General features: G+C 35.7%; 1 protein-coding gene across 1 annotated transcript in view; it reads left to right on the top strand.

Moving 5' to 3' along the window:
- Positions 1 to 18,315, top strand: part of Nf1 (neurofibromin 1) — a 1,119,557-nt gene that overhangs the window by 827,551 nt on the left and 273,691 nt on the right. The window contains exons 44-45 of the mRNA XM_090400295.1: positions 3,817 to 3,903; positions 17,787 to 17,906. Coding sequence (XP_090256421.1) covers positions 3,817 to 3,903; positions 17,787 to 17,906 — 207 coding nt within the window. The remainder of the gene's footprint in view (positions 1 to 3,816; positions 3,904 to 17,786; positions 17,907 to 18,315) is intronic.

Here is an 18,315-nt window from a genome sequence, read left to right as displayed (position 1 = left end):
TTTAAACTTGGCAGCCCATTTCGTAATAGTCGAAAATGAAGGATAAGAGGGCCCGTAAACTTTTATGAACTTCAAATGAATTTCTTTTGGCATTAAGCCTTTTTTTACAAAGAATTTTATAACTGCATGGTACTCAGTTTTATCCATTTCAAGGGATGTAGGCAACAATTTTTCTTCAGACAGCTGTATAAAATATACTTGATAAAATAACCTGCAATTTCACATGAATGCTTATGACAGATGTACCAACTTAGCAGAAAAAAAATCTTGCCAATAGTGTTGCCATCTATGGTCGATGGCAAGAACTTTTCAGACCACCCTCGTATTTTAATACATTGCTCTCATTATTTTAATGAGAGTAGTCATATTTTCTCCTTTTTCCCAATCACTTGAGCTGCATATACTGAGACAAATCTCACGAGACTCATCAAATATATATCTTTTTTAATTTCTACTATTTATTTCATTGCATATACAGTGGGTCCTCGAGTTTATGCCAGAGATCCGTTCCTACAGATCGAAGTAAGGCGATTTTCTATGCAAGTCGGAATTACCATAGCCTATGTTACTTACCTAACCACCTAAAACACCCTAAAGTCATACATATATATCAAGAAACAGAACTAGGCCATAGGAAAATAAAAGGAAAACATAATTACTGTATAGTACAGAAAAATGACAAAAATGAAACTGTAATAAAAAAACAAACATGAAAATGAGAATAATCCCCAAAATGACAAATGAAACTGTACATTCTGTACAGGTGATTAAACAAAAATGAAAACAATTCTTTACCTTTATCCTGTGGTTGGCTTGCACACTGGAAGGGGCGTTGCAAGGAGGGAGAGGCTGACTTAATCCTTTCACGTGTTCAAGGATGCGAACTTTATCCTTGATAATAGTCCCGACTGTGGTACGACTTGAGTTCAACGCGCGGCCAATGTTCGTTGCTGTTTCTCCCTTTTTTGCCCTTTTAATAATGTCTAATTTCACTTCTAATGTAATGCCTTTCCTTTTCTTCGACACACTGCCATCGGAAGAGTCTGCCTTACGTTTGGTAGCCATTGAAGGGTAAAAAGTCACAAAAACACACAAACACAAATGTGAGAGAGCCGATGTAAACAAAGCACATGGTACCCAAAGAGTATATGCTGGGACCCAAGTGACACCACCTCTCCCAAACAAACGGCGCGTGGCGGCGTATTCTTCTGCCACGCTCACAAACAAGTTCGTCCGTGATGTTTGAATTTTACATCGTGCTGCTTCAAGTCAAAATTTATTTTTTAAATTATTCATGGGATTACTTACCACCGTAAATAATATTTAAGGAATTGACAGCGTATACTAGAAATATAGATTAAATAAACTTTAATATATACTTTCCGATATTTCGGCAAACGTCACGTTGCCATCTTCTTGAGAACTTACTAAAAAGACACGTGCACACAAGTACTAATAACAGCAAATGAGACTGAAGCTAGGAAGCTAGTGTTTTCCTAAAGTCCTGATGGTGCCCCCTTGCGGGCTATATTGGTAGTTCTTGGCCTTTGGGCTGAAGTTCTTCTGATAAAAGTTTCCCAAATTTGGGGCAGTCTCATGCATCCAAATTTGTTGAGGTTTGGCATGTTCCTAAGGGCCGAGGCTGATTCCATGTCATACTTGAACTTGCTGCGGTGTATTACTGTGGCTTTCTTCCATCTTATTCTGTGGAGAGTATCCAGAGCGTGGTCTGCAAGCCCAGAGTGGCTGTACTGGTGAAATCGGATGTAATCCTTGTGTTCTGAGATTCTGATATTTGCTGTCCTGCCTGTTTGGCCAAAGTAGGACAGTTTACAGCTGCAAGGGACCTGGTATACACCAGGTAGGTCTAGGGGAAGTGGTTGGTCTTTGGTGGAGCGGATAAGGGATGCCAGTTTTCTATGTGGTCTGTAACAAGTTGTCAAGTCATGTTTTTTTTATGATTTTATTGATTTTTTCTGAGGTGCCTTGGATGTAGGGAATGGTGATGGATTTAGAGTAATCTTGTTTGTGAAGGGGAGGGGGTGGTGGGTTGTGGATTTTTCCCCACCCTTGGCCAACTTCTTCATGGATACGTTTGAAGAGAAAGCCTTAAACTCAGCCCCACAAAAACCTACCATATGTCTTCGCTACGTTGATGATGTTTTCGCTATTTGGCCACATGGCCCGGATTCACTCCTCTCCTTCCTAACACACTTAAACAACCAACACCCTAGAATCAAATTCACCCTGGAAAAAGAGGAAAACAATAACCTCCCCTTCCTAGACACACTAGTCACCCGCCAACCTGATGGAACCTTGGTTTTCTCAGTTTATAGAAAACCCACCCATACAAGCAGATACATTCACCAACAATCCCATCACCCCCCCCCCCCCCTCACAACAATATGGAGTTATTAAGACATTATTCAACAGGGCAAAAATAATCTGTTCTAATGATCAAGCCCTAGCCACTGAACTAAATCACATCCGTGACACTTTCTCAGCCAACGGCTACCACCTCCAAAAAATCCAAAAAATACTCAACCCAGGTATCCACAACCCACCACCCCCTCCCCTTCACAAAAAAGATTACTCTAAATCCATCACCATTCCCTACATCCAAGGCACCTCGAAAAAATCAATAAAATCTTAAAAAAAAACATAACTTGACCACTTGTTACAGACCACATAGAAAACTGGCATCCCTTATCCGCTCCACCAAAGACCAACCACTTCCCCTAGACCTACCTGGTGTATACCAGGTCCCTTGCAGCTGTAAACTGTCCTACTTTGGCCAAACAGGCAGGACAGCAAATATCAGAATCTCAGAACACAAGGATTACATCCGATTTCACCAGTACAGCCACTCTGGGCTTGCAGACCACGCTCTGGATACTCTCCACAGAATAAGATGGAAGAAAGCCACAGTAATACACCGCAGCAAGTTCAAGTATGACATGGAATCAGCCTCGGCCCTTAGGAACATGCCAAACCTCAACAAATTTGGATGCATGAGACTGCCCCAAATTTGGGAAACTTTTATCAGAAGAACTTCAGCCCAAAGGCCAAGAACTACCAATATAGCCCGCCAGGGGGCACCATCAGGACTTTAGGAAAACACTAGCTTCCTAGCTTCAGTCTCATTTGCTGTTATTAGTACTTGTGTGCACGTGTCTTTTTAGTAAGTTCCCAAGAAGATGGCAACGTGACGTTCGCCGAAATATCGGAAAGTATATATTAAAGTTTATTTAATCTATATTTCTAGTATACGCTGTCAATTCCTTAAATATTAGTTATCATGTTTAACCAGCGTATAAGCCTCTCAACAAGAATAATTACCACCGTAAAGTCGAAACGACGCAGGTCGAGGACCGCCTGTATATATATATATATAGTTTACACCAGTTGGATATAAATTTTAGTGTAGATTTATGTGGAGGAGCTTCAAGTAGTTCTTTATATATATTTGCATTTATCAATATACAGAATTTTATATATATATATATATATATATATATATTGATAAATGCAAAAATATATACAGAACTACTTGAACTACTTAATCAATAACAACATCTGGTGAATACCCTCTTCCCACAGTTGGCATGTATAGGTTCTTCTTCCTCTTGTATATGGATTGATGATAAAAACAGTGGAAATTGACTGGAGAATGCTATGAGATTATCAAGTTCTACAATTTACTAAATAGAATAAACTGGCTAAATAGAATGAAATAATTGTTAGATAATTGTGTATTTAGTTTTTTTGTTATTTATTTATTTATTTATTTATTTTTGTTGTTTTGTTTTCTATTAGATGTATCCTTCCATTCAAGCAAAAATCTGGGGAAATATAGGTCAGGTATCTGATTTACTGGACATGGTGTTAGACAGCTTCATAAAGGTATGTTTTATTATTGTTATTGTGAAGGCTTCTTTATCAGTCAAAGACTCATTGAGGGAGGGCTTCTTCCCAGTCACACACTGCTTGAATATTTATTGTATCCTCCTTCTTTGAAAACTTTCACCAAATATGTACTTAAATCATCCACTGATAGCCTATTTCAAAAATATCAGATGCCTAAGAACTTGCCATCTCACTTATGTCTTTACTCTAAGATCCTCTTATAAACATGCAGATTTCTGTTGTGTTTTCTTTCTTCCATACTTTGAAGACCACACTCCCAACAACTGAAAAGCACCATGCATGAGAATAGATTTTTTCAGTTGTTTCCTCATCTCTCTGTCAGTCAGGTTGCTATATATGAGTGCATTAGGAATAAGATCACATCTCAAAAGATGTGGTTTTATCAAAGTCATGTGAAGTGAAAGAATAACTTCCTTATTCCTGCAAGTTACACTGCAGTTATATGATGTATGACTTAACTACCTTAAGAATGAAACTATAACTCTGTGTAATATCATGCTCAAGTCTCCACCTTAATTGATCACTTTTAGCAAATTAATATAATACCTACCTGCAGTGTCCTGAGTCCAAAATGCATAATCATACACATTGCAGCAATAAACTCACATTATTATTGATCCATAGAACTAGTCGGCTTATATTAATCTGCAGAGATTCTCCATCAAATATGTCCCTTATCACCCTCTTTAACTTCATCATCAGCATGTAATTATATATTACTATTCAGATCAACATCCCTAGTACCATTAATATGCAGGATGTTCCAAAAAATATGTATGTACATATAATATACCTTGGTTGTTAATAACTGCTATGTTTATTTTCTTAAATTTCATTTAATAATTTTATAATTAAGAGTAAATGTTGCAATGAAGATTAGATATAAAAGCATTACATGTTTAATGTTTAAATGATGCATCATATCAAGTTTTCAAAATGTTCTCCATTCTCATCAATGCATTGCTGATGTTGGCAAGAAACTAATCTCCAAACATTAATTAATGTATCTCTTGTAATTTTGTGCCACTTCTGTTTGTGGCCTAACTGTCTAAGTGCTGTAGGTTTCATGGCATAAATATTGTCTTTACGATATCCCCCCCCCCCCCTCCAATAAGTAATAATCGAGTGATGTCAGATCAGGTGGAAGTGCAAAATACTCAACACTACCTGTTTTTCTAATCTGTCTGTTTGGAAAAGCTTCATCAAGATAAGTTGTCGCTCCAATAAGTAATAATCGAGTGATGTCAGATCAGGTGGAAGTGCAAAATACTCAACACTACCTGTTTTTCTAATCTGTCTGTTTGGAAAAGCTTCATCAAGATAAGTTGTCGCATCACAATGAAAATGGGGAAATGTCCAATCTTATTGGAAATAAAAATCTTCCTCCTCCTCAAATAGTTTAAGAATTTGTGGCACAGTTGATCTCTGAAGCATGTTGAATTACAAGGGACCAGTAACTGTTTGATCAAAAAAGATTGACTCAAGCAAACTCTCAAAATGCTGAATCCATACAGCATTCTGAGACCTGGTAAATTTACATACTTTTTCACTGTAATGTGTAAATTCAATGTACAATTGTGATGGTTGACTGTACCATTCAACCTGAATGTTGCTTCATCGCTCCAGATGATCTCATTGACAAGCAGTGGATCCTCTATTAATTTTGACAGAAATCTTGGATGATAATCAACACTCAATGATAATAATAAACTCAGCCCTATGACGAGGATCATCTTTGTTCAGGACATATACTAATACTGGAATGTAGCTTTTGAATTTTGCATGCTTTAAATGTGATGAACAGATGATTTTGCAATTCCTATTTCATGAGCAGCTTGTCAGACAGATTTCATTGGTGATATAGGAATCGTTGCAGCACCTCTTTTGATTTCCTGGAGCTCACAGACGTATGAGGTCGTCCATATAATTTCTCGTGTACATTTTGCATAGCGCCATCAGTGCTGTGCAAAATTATTTTGAATTTATCTTAAATACGTGAAATTGTAATTCACATTAGAGGTTCTGTTTGAAATTCATTTCTTCACTTCTCTGAACTTCATTTACATTTTCACTTTTCCAGTACCAGGTTGTCATTATCCATTTCTAAGGCCAATTTTCACATGAAAAAGAAAATGTTAGAGAGTTATGGGCTGATAAAGTGTTCATACATTTTTTGAGACACCTTGTACAATAGTGGCCATATACAGAATCATGTGATTCTCCACTGGTCATCCTCTTTTTTCTTAGACTCAGCAACTCAAGACGTTGCTGAGGGTTAAATGCATTACTCTCTGATAACAGTCATTCAGCCATGCTTCTGTCCATGTCACGTCTGTTTTGTACATCCATCACTTTGTATTTTATTATTATTACTTCGTGACACCTCCAAGGAGTCCAAAGACTCATTGAGGGAGGACACGTACTCTAGAACTCTCCACCACTTAATCCATCAACTACAGCACAACTATCATCTGTACCAATGCCATCTGCCCATCCCCACCACTAGTATTTTTTGTCTATAAATTGCGTGGGTCGTGAAGACTGATTTGTCTGTATGAGGGATGAGAAACCCAAGTTACCAGGAGAAAAAAACCCTGCTACCTCCATATGAGATCGGCTAACTCACCTTCAATTAAAAAACCCATATAAAGATTCCTCCCATCGCTACGAGAATCGAACTTAGGCCTTTTTTAATCGAAGGGCGCAATGTACCATTGTTCTTCCATTTGTGCTACCTATGCTATTTGCATACATTTCTCATGTAGAATTTTAATATCTTCGCAAAATCTAGAAGTATCATGGTATCCACACTGATTATCCAACTCTGCAGTCCTACTCTAAAACATAATAAAGACCTTTTTTTTTTTTTAAATTCCTGCTGTTCTCAATAAAGGATCTACTCAGATTGTATTACTAAGTTAATTCTCTTACACATTCCTTCATCATACTTGCCAATATCCTATTACTGTATCGAAATGAGGCTATTGCAATAGCTTTACTACCTCTAACTCATCCATCCATCCATCCATCCATCCTCTATCCTTTCATCTTGTTTCACCTCAACATCCAAAGAGCTAATAGGGCTGCCTGAGATGTATACTTTACTAAAGTGATTGCATGGCAGCCTGGCTATTTCTAAAGCATCTGACACTTTCCTACCATCCACATTCACTGAAGTTATTCTTCCATAGTCACTTTTTTCCTTTTCATTGCCACGTACCAAAAAAAATTTTCTCAGGTTTCCTTTTGCCTGTTCTTTTCACGGTCGAACAGTACATTTCTCCGGGTATGGGATCCTTTTAATAATTTTCTTTTTATGTAAGCTCCCCCATGAGTCAATGACTTGGAGGGAAGTCGTCTTGTAGGTCATATGATGCCTAAATAGTTATATCTTTCTTTGAAAACATTCACTAAATATGCACTCAAATGTAGCCCATTTCAAAACTTACCAAATGCCTGAGAACCTGGACCTCATAAACTTTCACACCCTTACCAAGTTTCTAGGGATTCCCCCCCCCTCCCAAGTTCTCCACCACCCGTTATAAGCTATAAAATCTCACTTGCTTTTGCAGTTCTTGCTTCAAGGTCTTAATCATCTATTTGACTTCCACATACTTTCACTTACCATTCACTACTGATTCTTATATCATGCAGTTTATACAGGCTCTTGGCAATACCATAGACTGTATTGCCCATACTCAACATGATACTCTACCACAGTGGGAAGTTAATACTCCACCATGCTGTGAGCTGAGGAAGTGAATTATTCCATCATCATTCTACTAGCACCTCTTTAGTACAGTAGAGTAGGATACTCTAATTTCTTACTAGTTTTTACAGATGGCTCAAGATCAGTTGGAACCACTGTTGTTTTTTTTTAGTCACATTGTCTTCAATCAGTTTTTCAAACCATTCTCTCCCTGTATCAAAGTATATTTTCATACAAAAATATGTATTGCTCAATTTTTTACAATAATGTTTTAATTTTGGATGTTTTATTTGCCAGCTTAAACTAGTCAATGTCGCTTGATGTTGGCCAGTTTAAATTGATCATGGAATTATTGAGACTGCAAGATCTTGAGAAAGAGCACATTTGAAGCTGTCTGGTGGGTGAGAGTACTGGCAAACAAAATAAAATATATAGTTGGATACTCATCTGAAGATGCAGAGAAAGATGAAACTGACATGTATAAGCAAATTAGTTCAGTGGATAAAGAACAAGTTATCATTTATGAAGGATTTAAATTAGGGAACATAGATGGCATGTTGAGCAGAAAGGGAGGATGGAAAGATAGTTTATAAAATCTCATCTCATCTTCCTTTTACCTTGCGGTGTCGAGGGTTTATTAATCATCGGACCTCAAACCATTCACATGATAAGGTGGTCAGCCCTATGCCCCAGTGTATCCTATGTGCTCTAGTGTTGAGTTCTCAAGGCCGGTTTGCCTGCTTTGTGGGATGAAAAACCCCAAGATAAACTGGAGAGAAAACCCTACTGTCCACGCCCAAGACTGGCTAACTTGGCTATGGCTGAGGAAAATCCTTCAGCTCCTCATGTCACCAATGGGAATCGAACCTAGGACACTCCTTCCCCAGGCATATGGTTGCGAAGCACACAGCCACTAGGCTAACCGCGCGGACATTTATAAAATTACTGAAGATAATTACCTCAGGCATCATATGATGGAAAGGATGAAAAGAAACCCTGGAGAGGTAATCAAGCATACAGAGTTTTTGATTAAGTGGTATATGTGGAACCAAAGAGCAAGTAATTATGAGACACATAGCAGATGGCATGAATCATCAGACAGCTTGGTTGTTCTGATTTATGGCTGAAGTAGCTAAGGCTACTAGGCCAATTAGAAAAGAAAGAGAGAAAAAAAGAAGGGGGAAAAAAGTTAGTATTGCATTTGAAATAGAGAGGTAGTCAAGCATACAGAGTTTTTGATTAAGTGGTATATGTGGAACTAAAGAGCAAGTAATTATGAGACACATAGCAGATGGCATGAATCATCAGACAGCTTGGTTGTTCTGATTTATGGCCAAAGTAGCTAAGGCTACTAGGTCAATTAGAAAGCAAAGAGAGAAAAAAAGTTAGTGTTGCATTTGAAATAGTTAATATATTTGAAGAGGACAGTGTTGGTCTAAATTTTCAGCCATTAAGACAGTCAGGTGAGAATTAAATAGATAAGTAAAAACATCTGTTAGAATTTACTTAATAATGAAATGTTGCAGAAGGAATATAAGGAAGAAGGACAGAGTTGGCTAGAGGACTGGCATTTGTGGTGAGGAAGGTAAAATCAGATTAAGAAAGCAAATTAGCTCAGTTCAGAGGGAATCTTGGAAAGAATTCTTTCACTGTTTGGTATATAAAAGGAAAAATATTTATGTAAGAATAACTTTTCTGTTATTAAGGGATAGATGGAAGACTAGAGGTATGTGAACTTAAAGGTACTCACATATTACATCTGGGTGAATATAGCAGTAAGGATTAGAAGCGATATCATCATGAATGGGTTAAGATAATGCACAGAAGAATTGATAGTTTATTTTGACACCAGCAGAATTCCAAGGGATTTATTAATGATCAGGATAGTTACATTGCTTGTAGGAGGATCCAGGACAGGAGTGGCAATAAAATAGTTGTAAAACAGTCTTGATATCTGGAGTAATGATAAAGGTCTTGGTGAAATGTTTAGTACTTGAATTTGGGAATTAGTCAAGAGGAATATGATTCTCTACAGGATGACAATATAACTTTGTGATGAGGAGGTCTTATTATAGTAATTTACTCACTTTTTATAAGAAAATAATAGATGACGTGGATGAGGGGAATGGTTATACCTTGGTATTTCTGGGCATTTCCAGTTCTACGAAATGTTCAGCAAGTTAATAATATCCTTGACATAACTTGCTTAACAGCAGCCTTGCAACTGAGCAAGAACTCAAAAAAAAAAAAAAAAAAAAAAAAAAAGAAAGAAAGAAAGAATGAAAATATGATAAAATTTTTCTACTTCACATAGGGGAGAAAAGGCTCATATCAAAAATGCAAAAATGTCATATGCCATTCTGTGTGTCTGAAGTTGTTGAGGTGTTTTGGAGGCATTTGGAGAGATTGGTAATGACTACTATCATTCAGAATTGGGTTGATATGAGTAAGATTCTCTGTGATAACTGGTATATATTTGTTGAAGATAGATTGTGTTTTAGCAATCTACTTATATATTAAAAAAACAGTGCAACAAATGTATTGGACAAAGAAATGGCATATAAAGTAGTATTTTTAGATTTTGCAAATGGTTTTGATAGATGCCACAAGAAGGTTATTAAAATTTCAGCAAATGGAATTAAATAAACGATAATTGAGTTGGATCGTAGATTGGATGTCTGAGAGGAAGATGTCCCATTTATCTCCTATCTCTGAGACTACTCTCCCATTTATTAGGGCTTGAAAAAAAAAAAAGCTCCATGTTGTGTTATAAATGACTTGATTACATTAGGTTATGTAAGCCAGAACATTTGGAACTTGAAGAACCTGCAATGTCCATCAAACAAAAATTCTCTGGGGGAAGATTAAGATACTTCACAAAAGTAATTACCTTGTGGAACGCTTACACAAAGAAAGTTGTGAAACTTGAGTTTTTTTTTTTTTTTCTTGGTTTTATTCGTTGACCATATATTAATAAATGATATACACAAATTGTTAACAAGTTTCGCCAGTTATTCTGTCTGGCTTCTTCAGGACAAGTATGACGATACAATAACGTTTACTAGTAAAAAAAGAAGAATGGAGTAACACAGTCAAATAAATTAAAACTGACCCGTAACATCATAAGCATGGAGTGTGGTGTCTCAGTCATTGTTTATTGAGCGCATTGTATAGTTTTTAGCGAAATGAAATTCTGGTAAGCTGAGTGAATTTATTAGGCTTTTCCAGATGTCTTTCAGAATCATTCCTTGATTTCTGTTTAGATGTTCTCCCGAATGGAGTACAACCATGGCTTCTTTGAAGTTTCTACATAGAAAATCTTCTTCTGTATAAGGCATGGAGCTGTTATCCCAATCGATGGTGTGGTTAGAGATCGAGTGATGGGCTAATCCTGAAGTGTCTGTTCTATTGTTCACGTCCCCTATATGTTCTTTTTTTCGAATTTCCAGGCTTCTTGATGTTTGGCCTATGTAATTTAATCCACAGGAACATGGGATGTTGTATACACCTGCATATTTGAAGAAGGCATTAGCGTCCTTAGGAGATCTTAAAATGTGGCATATAGTTTTGACAGGTTTGAGAGTAACTCTGACGTTGAAAGACTTCATAAGTTTGGCTATTTTTGTTGAAACTGAGCCTGCATAAGGGATGACGATGGATGATGTACGTTGCATGACAGGAGGCTGTTGCTGTGGAGGGTTCCTATGAAGAATCTTTTTTGGTTATATTTTTTGGGTAAACGTTGTTTACTAGTATTTTTCTTCTGAGATTGGTCGCTCTATTTTTAAGCATATGGATTATGCTAAGTTTTTGCACAGTATGGTGAGACGATTTGAAGTGCATGTAATCCAGTGTCTGTTGGTTTTTAATAGATTGTGAGCTGGATTTGTTCATTCTCTTGTTTCTTTATTAGTGTATCTAGAAAGGGCAATTGATTATTCTTTTCCAGCTCTAACGTGAACTTTATTTTTTGGTAGAAGGAATTTATTTTTGTAAGGAAATCAAATAAGATATTTTCTGTGCCTTTCCAAATAATAAAAAACATCTACATATCTCCACCAAACCAATGGCTTTGGATTTACTTTGGAAAGGATGTAAGCTTCTAGTTTTTCCATGAATAGATCAGCGCAGGGAGGTAATAAGGGACTGCCAATGACTGAGCCATCAAGTTGTTCATAAATTGTATTATTCACTTTGAAATAATTTGATTTAAGGCAATGGCGGAAAAGCTGAGCTGTGGATAGAGATTTTCTATGATCTTGATAATTTCTTCAACAGGTACGTTGGTGAATAACGAAACCATGTCTAGGCTTGCAAGTATGTCTGTTTTTAAGATGGTGATACCTTTTAATTTTTCAGTGAAATGCTTAGAATTCTTTATGAAGGAATCCGATTTTTTATATTATCTTTCAAAAGACAGGCTAGATATTTAGCTAGGAGAATGTCTTCCGTCGATGATTGGGCAGAGTTGAACTTCAATTATCCCTATTATGGAAAATAGTGCTTTTTTTACACATTCCGTAGGCAATAGTTTTTGTGCATTTATTTAATTATTTATTTATTTATTTAATACTCTGTTTCTTGTTTATTTTTGTACAGGACCATGTATTTTAGTCTGTGCCATACTATATAATGTATGTACAACTCACATATTTTCATTGTTGAGTCTTTCAGTTTCTCCTCTACTTGTATAATTTTTAAAACTCATACTGAAGATGCCTTATTACTAGGGCAAAATTTCAGTGTTAAATAAAAAATATAATGTAATAATTTCCTTTCCATCAATATAAGGAGTATTAATGGAAAGGAAATTGAACTTGCAGAAGAATTGGAAAAGTACCACGTGTGGATAATAATTGGCATTACTGAGACAGTGAAGACAAAAACTGTGAGATCTTACTAAATAATAAGTATATGATGTTATTTTCAGGCAATAATGATCAAGTAAAGGAAGGAGTAGTATATTCATTCAAAACCAAACATGAAGATAAACTTCTTGATTGGAAGGCAGTTTCAAGTAGAGTTATGTGGGCAGACTTCAAAATGGGGACTTGGACAATGAAACTTATTTGTGCTCATGGTCCCACAGAAGGTTATTCTAAGGAAAAAGTGAAAAACTTTTTTGAGTTATTAGAAAAGGCAGCTGACATAAAGGGAAATGGAAAAAGTGGTGTGGAATCTGAACAGCAGAGCAAGAAATGAATCCCATTTCTTTTATAAGAAATGAATCCCAGGCATACATTTTCAGAAAATTTGGAGAAAATGGCAAAGCTAATAATAATGGTAAGTATTTACTGGACTTCTGCTCAGGACACAGTCTAGTCATTACTAATACCATGTTTCAATATAAAAGATCTTCACATGGAGAGAAGACACAAGAAATAAGAAAAGCCTAATTGACTGCATCATTGTTGATAGTGATATCATCATTCTCATTCAGAATAAGAGTGTACAGAGGATTTGAAATGGGAAGTTACCATTACTAAGCAGGATAACAATGGATATCACATTGAAAAAAAACTATGTAAGAAAGTTTAGAAAAGAATTAAAGCTGAGTAGCTTTTACAAGTAAATTATAGACTTCACTGTATAGACATTATTGAAGAAAAAAACGAAACAAATTGAAAACAAGAACCAAACCTTGGAGTCTCAGAGGCAAACTCTCGAGAATACATTGATTGATTCAGCTATGGAGTTAGATGGTGTACTTGTCTGCAAGGATAGAAAAATCACCATGGTAGACACAAGAGGTTAAAGAAGCAGTCCTGGAAAAGAAGGAAGCATACCAAAAAGTTCCTAACAAATAAGTCAGCAGATTCCCTAAAAGAATAGAGCTAAGCTATGTGTAAAAGTATCTAAATAAAGATCATGGGAAGACTTTGGTAAGAATATGGAAAATAAACATCAGGGTGTCAAAATGTACTGTTGAAGAAGCTTAGAAATGGAGGAAAGAACTACTGTAAAAAGAATCAGAGATGATAAAGGTGACATGAGAACTGAAGATAAGAATATTCTAGATGTCTGGAGTAATTACTTTGAAAGACTGTTAAACAAACCAAGCAGTGACAGAACAATAGTAAAATATTTTCAGGAAGAATGCAAAGAGGTGTATATATCAATATTTGAAGTAGAAAAAGCTATCAAAAACTTGAAATGTGGAAAGGCAGCTGGATAGATGATATTCGACAAGAAATGCTCAAGTATGGAGGTATGAAAGTTTTACAGTGGCTGCACTGCATAATTCAGAGGGTTTGGTCAGAAGGGCGAATTCCTGATGGGAGTAGAGCTCTCCTAGTACCCATATATTAAAAAGGGAATAAAACTGAATCTGAGAATTACAGAAGAATTTCTCTACTAAGTGTTCCAAGTAAAATTTATGCAAGCATACTTGAAAAGAGGTTAAGAAAGATTGTAGAAGAAAAACTTGGCGAAGAACAAGCAGAGTTCAGGCCAGATAGAGGTTGTCAAGATCAGATTTTCACTTTATGACAAATAGTTGAGAAATTGTGGGAATATGACAGGATATGTACTTAAGTTTTGTAGATGTGGAAGAAGCATATGACAAGGTGCGCAGAGAAAAGCTTTTCAAAACATTACAGTTATATTGGGTGAATGGAACATTATACAGAGCAATACATTGTCTATATTTAAGTTGTAAGTTAGCAGTTGGAATTGAAGGAAATACAGGAAGTTGGTTTGATGTAAAATCAGGGATGAGAGAAAGATGCACATTATCTCCACTCCTATTCATCATCTGTATAGATCACATTATGAAAGAAAGTGACATCAGGTCTGATATTAGAATTGGAGATGTCAAGCTGCTTCCTTTTTTTTATGCAGATGATGTTATACTCCTTAACACATCTAGTACAAGTCTGCAGGATTGGCTAATTAAATTGAATAACAGCTGTAACAAATTTGGCATGAAAATCAGCATTAAAAAGACACAAAGCTATGAAAATAGACATGAACATAGAAAACTTCAACTGCATTCTGAATGGCGACCCTATAGAAGAAGAAGTAAAATATTTCAGCTATTTAGGCACAGTTTTTAGTGAAGATGGCAGGTTAAATCTGGAAATAGACAACAGAATAAGCAAAGCTGGTATGGTGGATACTCAAAACACCAAACTAGCAGTATACATGACATTGTTCAAACCAGTTTTATGTTATGGATCTGAGAGTTGGGTTAGAAATTAAGCACTTGATCAAAGACTAGAGATCACATATATTTCTAAGAAAATTAAGGGATTGAACCAATGGATTCAATGACAGAATCATATTAAAAATGCAAATATTAGAAAGAAACTTGACATTGTTAACATTTAAGACTATGTCAGCAGAACAAACCTAAGGTGGTATGGCCACTTAAATAGAATGGGTGAAGAAAGGCTAGCAAAACAGGTGTTTGATGCCAAGATGGCAGGAAAGAGACCCAGAGGAAGACAAGAGTCTCTTTCCTGCCGTCTTGGCATCAAAATGGAGATGTCAAGCAAGAATGTTAGATGTGACAATATTGGAGTAATCACAATTAATAGATCGATTTGGGGGAAACTTGTTGGTAGGAGATTAATAATAATGTAAACTTACTTATGCAGTGTTGTCATTGTAACCTGAACATTCCTTGATGGTACATATCAGGAAATTGATGATGATGAATCCTTGTCAACCATTTGTCTTAAAGTGAAAATCTGATACTGACAACCTCCATTTGGCCTGAATCCAGCTTATTCTTAAGTTTTCTTAGCTGTTTCTCTTATACCTGCATAAATCTTCCCTCAGAAGATTTATGCAGGTATATGCAGGTCAGAAGAACACTCAGTGGGGAAATACCTCTGTAATTCTCACATTCAGTTTCATTTCTGTTTTTATAGATGAGTACTTTCAGAGCTGTGCTCCAATAATCTGAAATTCAACCTCTGACCAGGCCTTCTGGATTATGCAATGCAGCCACTGTGAAACTTTTATACCTCCATATTTGAGAATTTCTGGTCAAATGTCATCTGCTCCAGCTGCCTTTCCGCATTTCAGGTTTTGGATGACTTTTTCTGTTTTAAGTATGGATATGTATTTCTGATGCATTCATGTTGGGAGTTTTCTATCACCATGCTGGCACTGCTTGTTTCATTTAGTAGTCTTTCAAAGTAGTTACTCTAGACATCTAGAATATCTTTATCTTCAGTGTTCATATCACCTTTATCATCTCTAATTCCACTAATTATATATTGGGTTTTATCCTTTATCCAAGTGCAAGCAAACAAAGTTTGCACTTGAAGTACTTTCAGGAATGGGTCAATTCGTGGTAAAGGTGGTATAAGTTCTCATCACTTGCCTTAGTATCTCCCAACTCGTATAGGTAAATATGACTTCTCCCTTACTCCCACTGATGAGACCTCAATAAAGGTCGAAACCAGTCTGGGTAGTGGCCCTTCCCTTAATGCATAGCAGTATACATGTCTGCAAGGAGATGTGCTTTGCATTTTGGGAAATACTAAGGCAAGTGATGAGAACTATACCACCTCTACCACAGGTGGTATAGTTCTATGAGTTTGATGCCTAATGTACATAATACATTAGGCATCAAACATTCAGCTGTCAATTCTATATTCTTTCGAATAATTGAAAATGGTTCACACAGTTCAATGTTCTAGAATTTTACAGTAATTATTCTTAAAATAGAATTCTCTAATTCACTCTTTTAGTCAACAAACACTTTATTTAATTATGAGGCAGTTATCAGGGTGAAACACTTTAAAGCTCCATACTTCGGCTATTTATAGTAGAACACTACAGTTAATGTTAAGATATATCAGGCGGGGCTAACTTTTATTTCTTCATGCTGAAATATAAAGAGGACTGCTCTTACCGGGTTACACCTTTTACACATTGGATTCACTATAGGCACACTTAAAACTGTAGTTCACTATTACTTTGAAGTAACACTATTCAAAAGAAATCTTCGCTATAATAACTGAATTTATAGACACAGAGTTATACAAGTCTTCACGCACTCGTTTTAAGTAATCTACTAATTCGTTATTTTCTTCTATGCATTAAATTCAGGTTTGCACTATTCTTCCTTAAAACATTTGGAATTCATCGTAATATTAGAATTCTGTAGAAATATTCTGAATTGCCTATTAATTCCCAGCCCTTTCTTAATCGATTTATGGAATTTTCCCAATTCCCTTACTGCCACCAATTACTTCACTCCTTGCTGTCCTGAACACTTCTCCTTCTTTACTTTCATTTTCCAAACAAATATGCTTATTCTTTCCCGCCCAAAATCTGGTTCTAACCAGTTCAGCTTACATCCTACTGGCCTCTCTCCATATACATAGCCATTCACGTTCTAAGCACACACTAACTACAAACAACTCAGTTCTCTGACTGTAACCAATCAAATCACATCAGCAGAATTCCACACATTTACATTCACACATTTCAGAATTACAAATAAAAAAAGAATCCGTAGTTCACATAAAATACATTTAAATATGATAAATTCAAATTCTTATAATATATATGCACAGCTTCTTATAATATTAACACAGGAATAAATAAAATAAATTGAATGATATTTTAACACAGAGTCCTTTCATTACTAATACATATCCCAAAATTATATAAACAGTAATAAACAAACTCAAAGTAATTATATAAATAATAATTTATAAGCAAGAGACTAACAACAAATGATATTTACAAGTCTTGTTTAAGTTATGGCAGATTATGTTAAATGTGAATGAAGTATTATAATTCCCAAATATCTTCATTCACAATTTAACACTACTGTATTCAAAATTGTGGTCCCATCCAGATGACCACCTACAATAAGCACCTTATCAAACTCTGAAAGAGCCTTTGTTTATCCCAATGTGATCAACACTATTGATGATTACTGACCAGCAGCGTTCTTAAATAGTTGACTAGAATGCGGGATGATGCAAGTGATCAAGTATTTGCGTATATGTTGCATAAGTGATGTTTACATACATCCACATAAAGATTTCTAATTCAGTGACTGGTATATGTATATATATACTAAAATATAATATAGTATCAGAATGTAATGGCACTGTATTTCTAATATTTATCCTTGATATTCCATTTATCTTGAAAGTTACTGACAGTTGTTTTCTTATATTAGCGAAGTGTGACTGGTGGACTTGGTTCTACCCAAGCAGAAATCATGGCAGATACTGCAGTTGCACTTGCTTCTTCAAATGTTCAACTTGTTGCAATGAAAGTCATTAGTAGGCTTTGCAGGGTAGGTATTTCCTGTTTTACCACTTTTATCTGTATGTTTGCCAGAATTAAATTTCATTTTTATCTATTACTTGAAGCAATTTTTAATTTTAAACTGCTAGTAATATTTAGGTAGCATATGATTTTCCTTGGAGGCCACTTGATTATTGAAGGCTTGAAGCGTTAAACTGGCAGGATTCCTAATTCCTTTGTCCATCTGCCACAGTAGTAATTTAATATAGGTTATTTAGTAAATTATCATTAAAAAATATAAGTAAATACAGTCAAATCTCACTGTAGTAAATACACAAAAACCACAGGAATAGTTTCTTATAGTGGATCATTTGTTATTAAATTTTCATTAAAATAACATTGTGCCTTGTGAGACTTTGGCAGGACTCTTTGATAGTTTGTTATAGTAAGAGAGTTAT

The sequence above is a fragment of the Typopeltis vanoorti genome, chromosome 11 (assembly GCF_054136105.1).
Source record: "Typopeltis vanoorti isolate ZY-2024b chromosome 11, IOZ_Tvanoo_1.0, whole genome shotgun sequence".
NCBI classification, from domain to species: Eukaryota; Metazoa; Arthropoda; class Arachnida; order Uropygi; family Thelyphonidae; genus Typopeltis; species Typopeltis vanoorti.
Note: the sequence above shows the minus strand (reverse complement) of the source record. Positions and strands in the feature narration are given on the sequence as shown.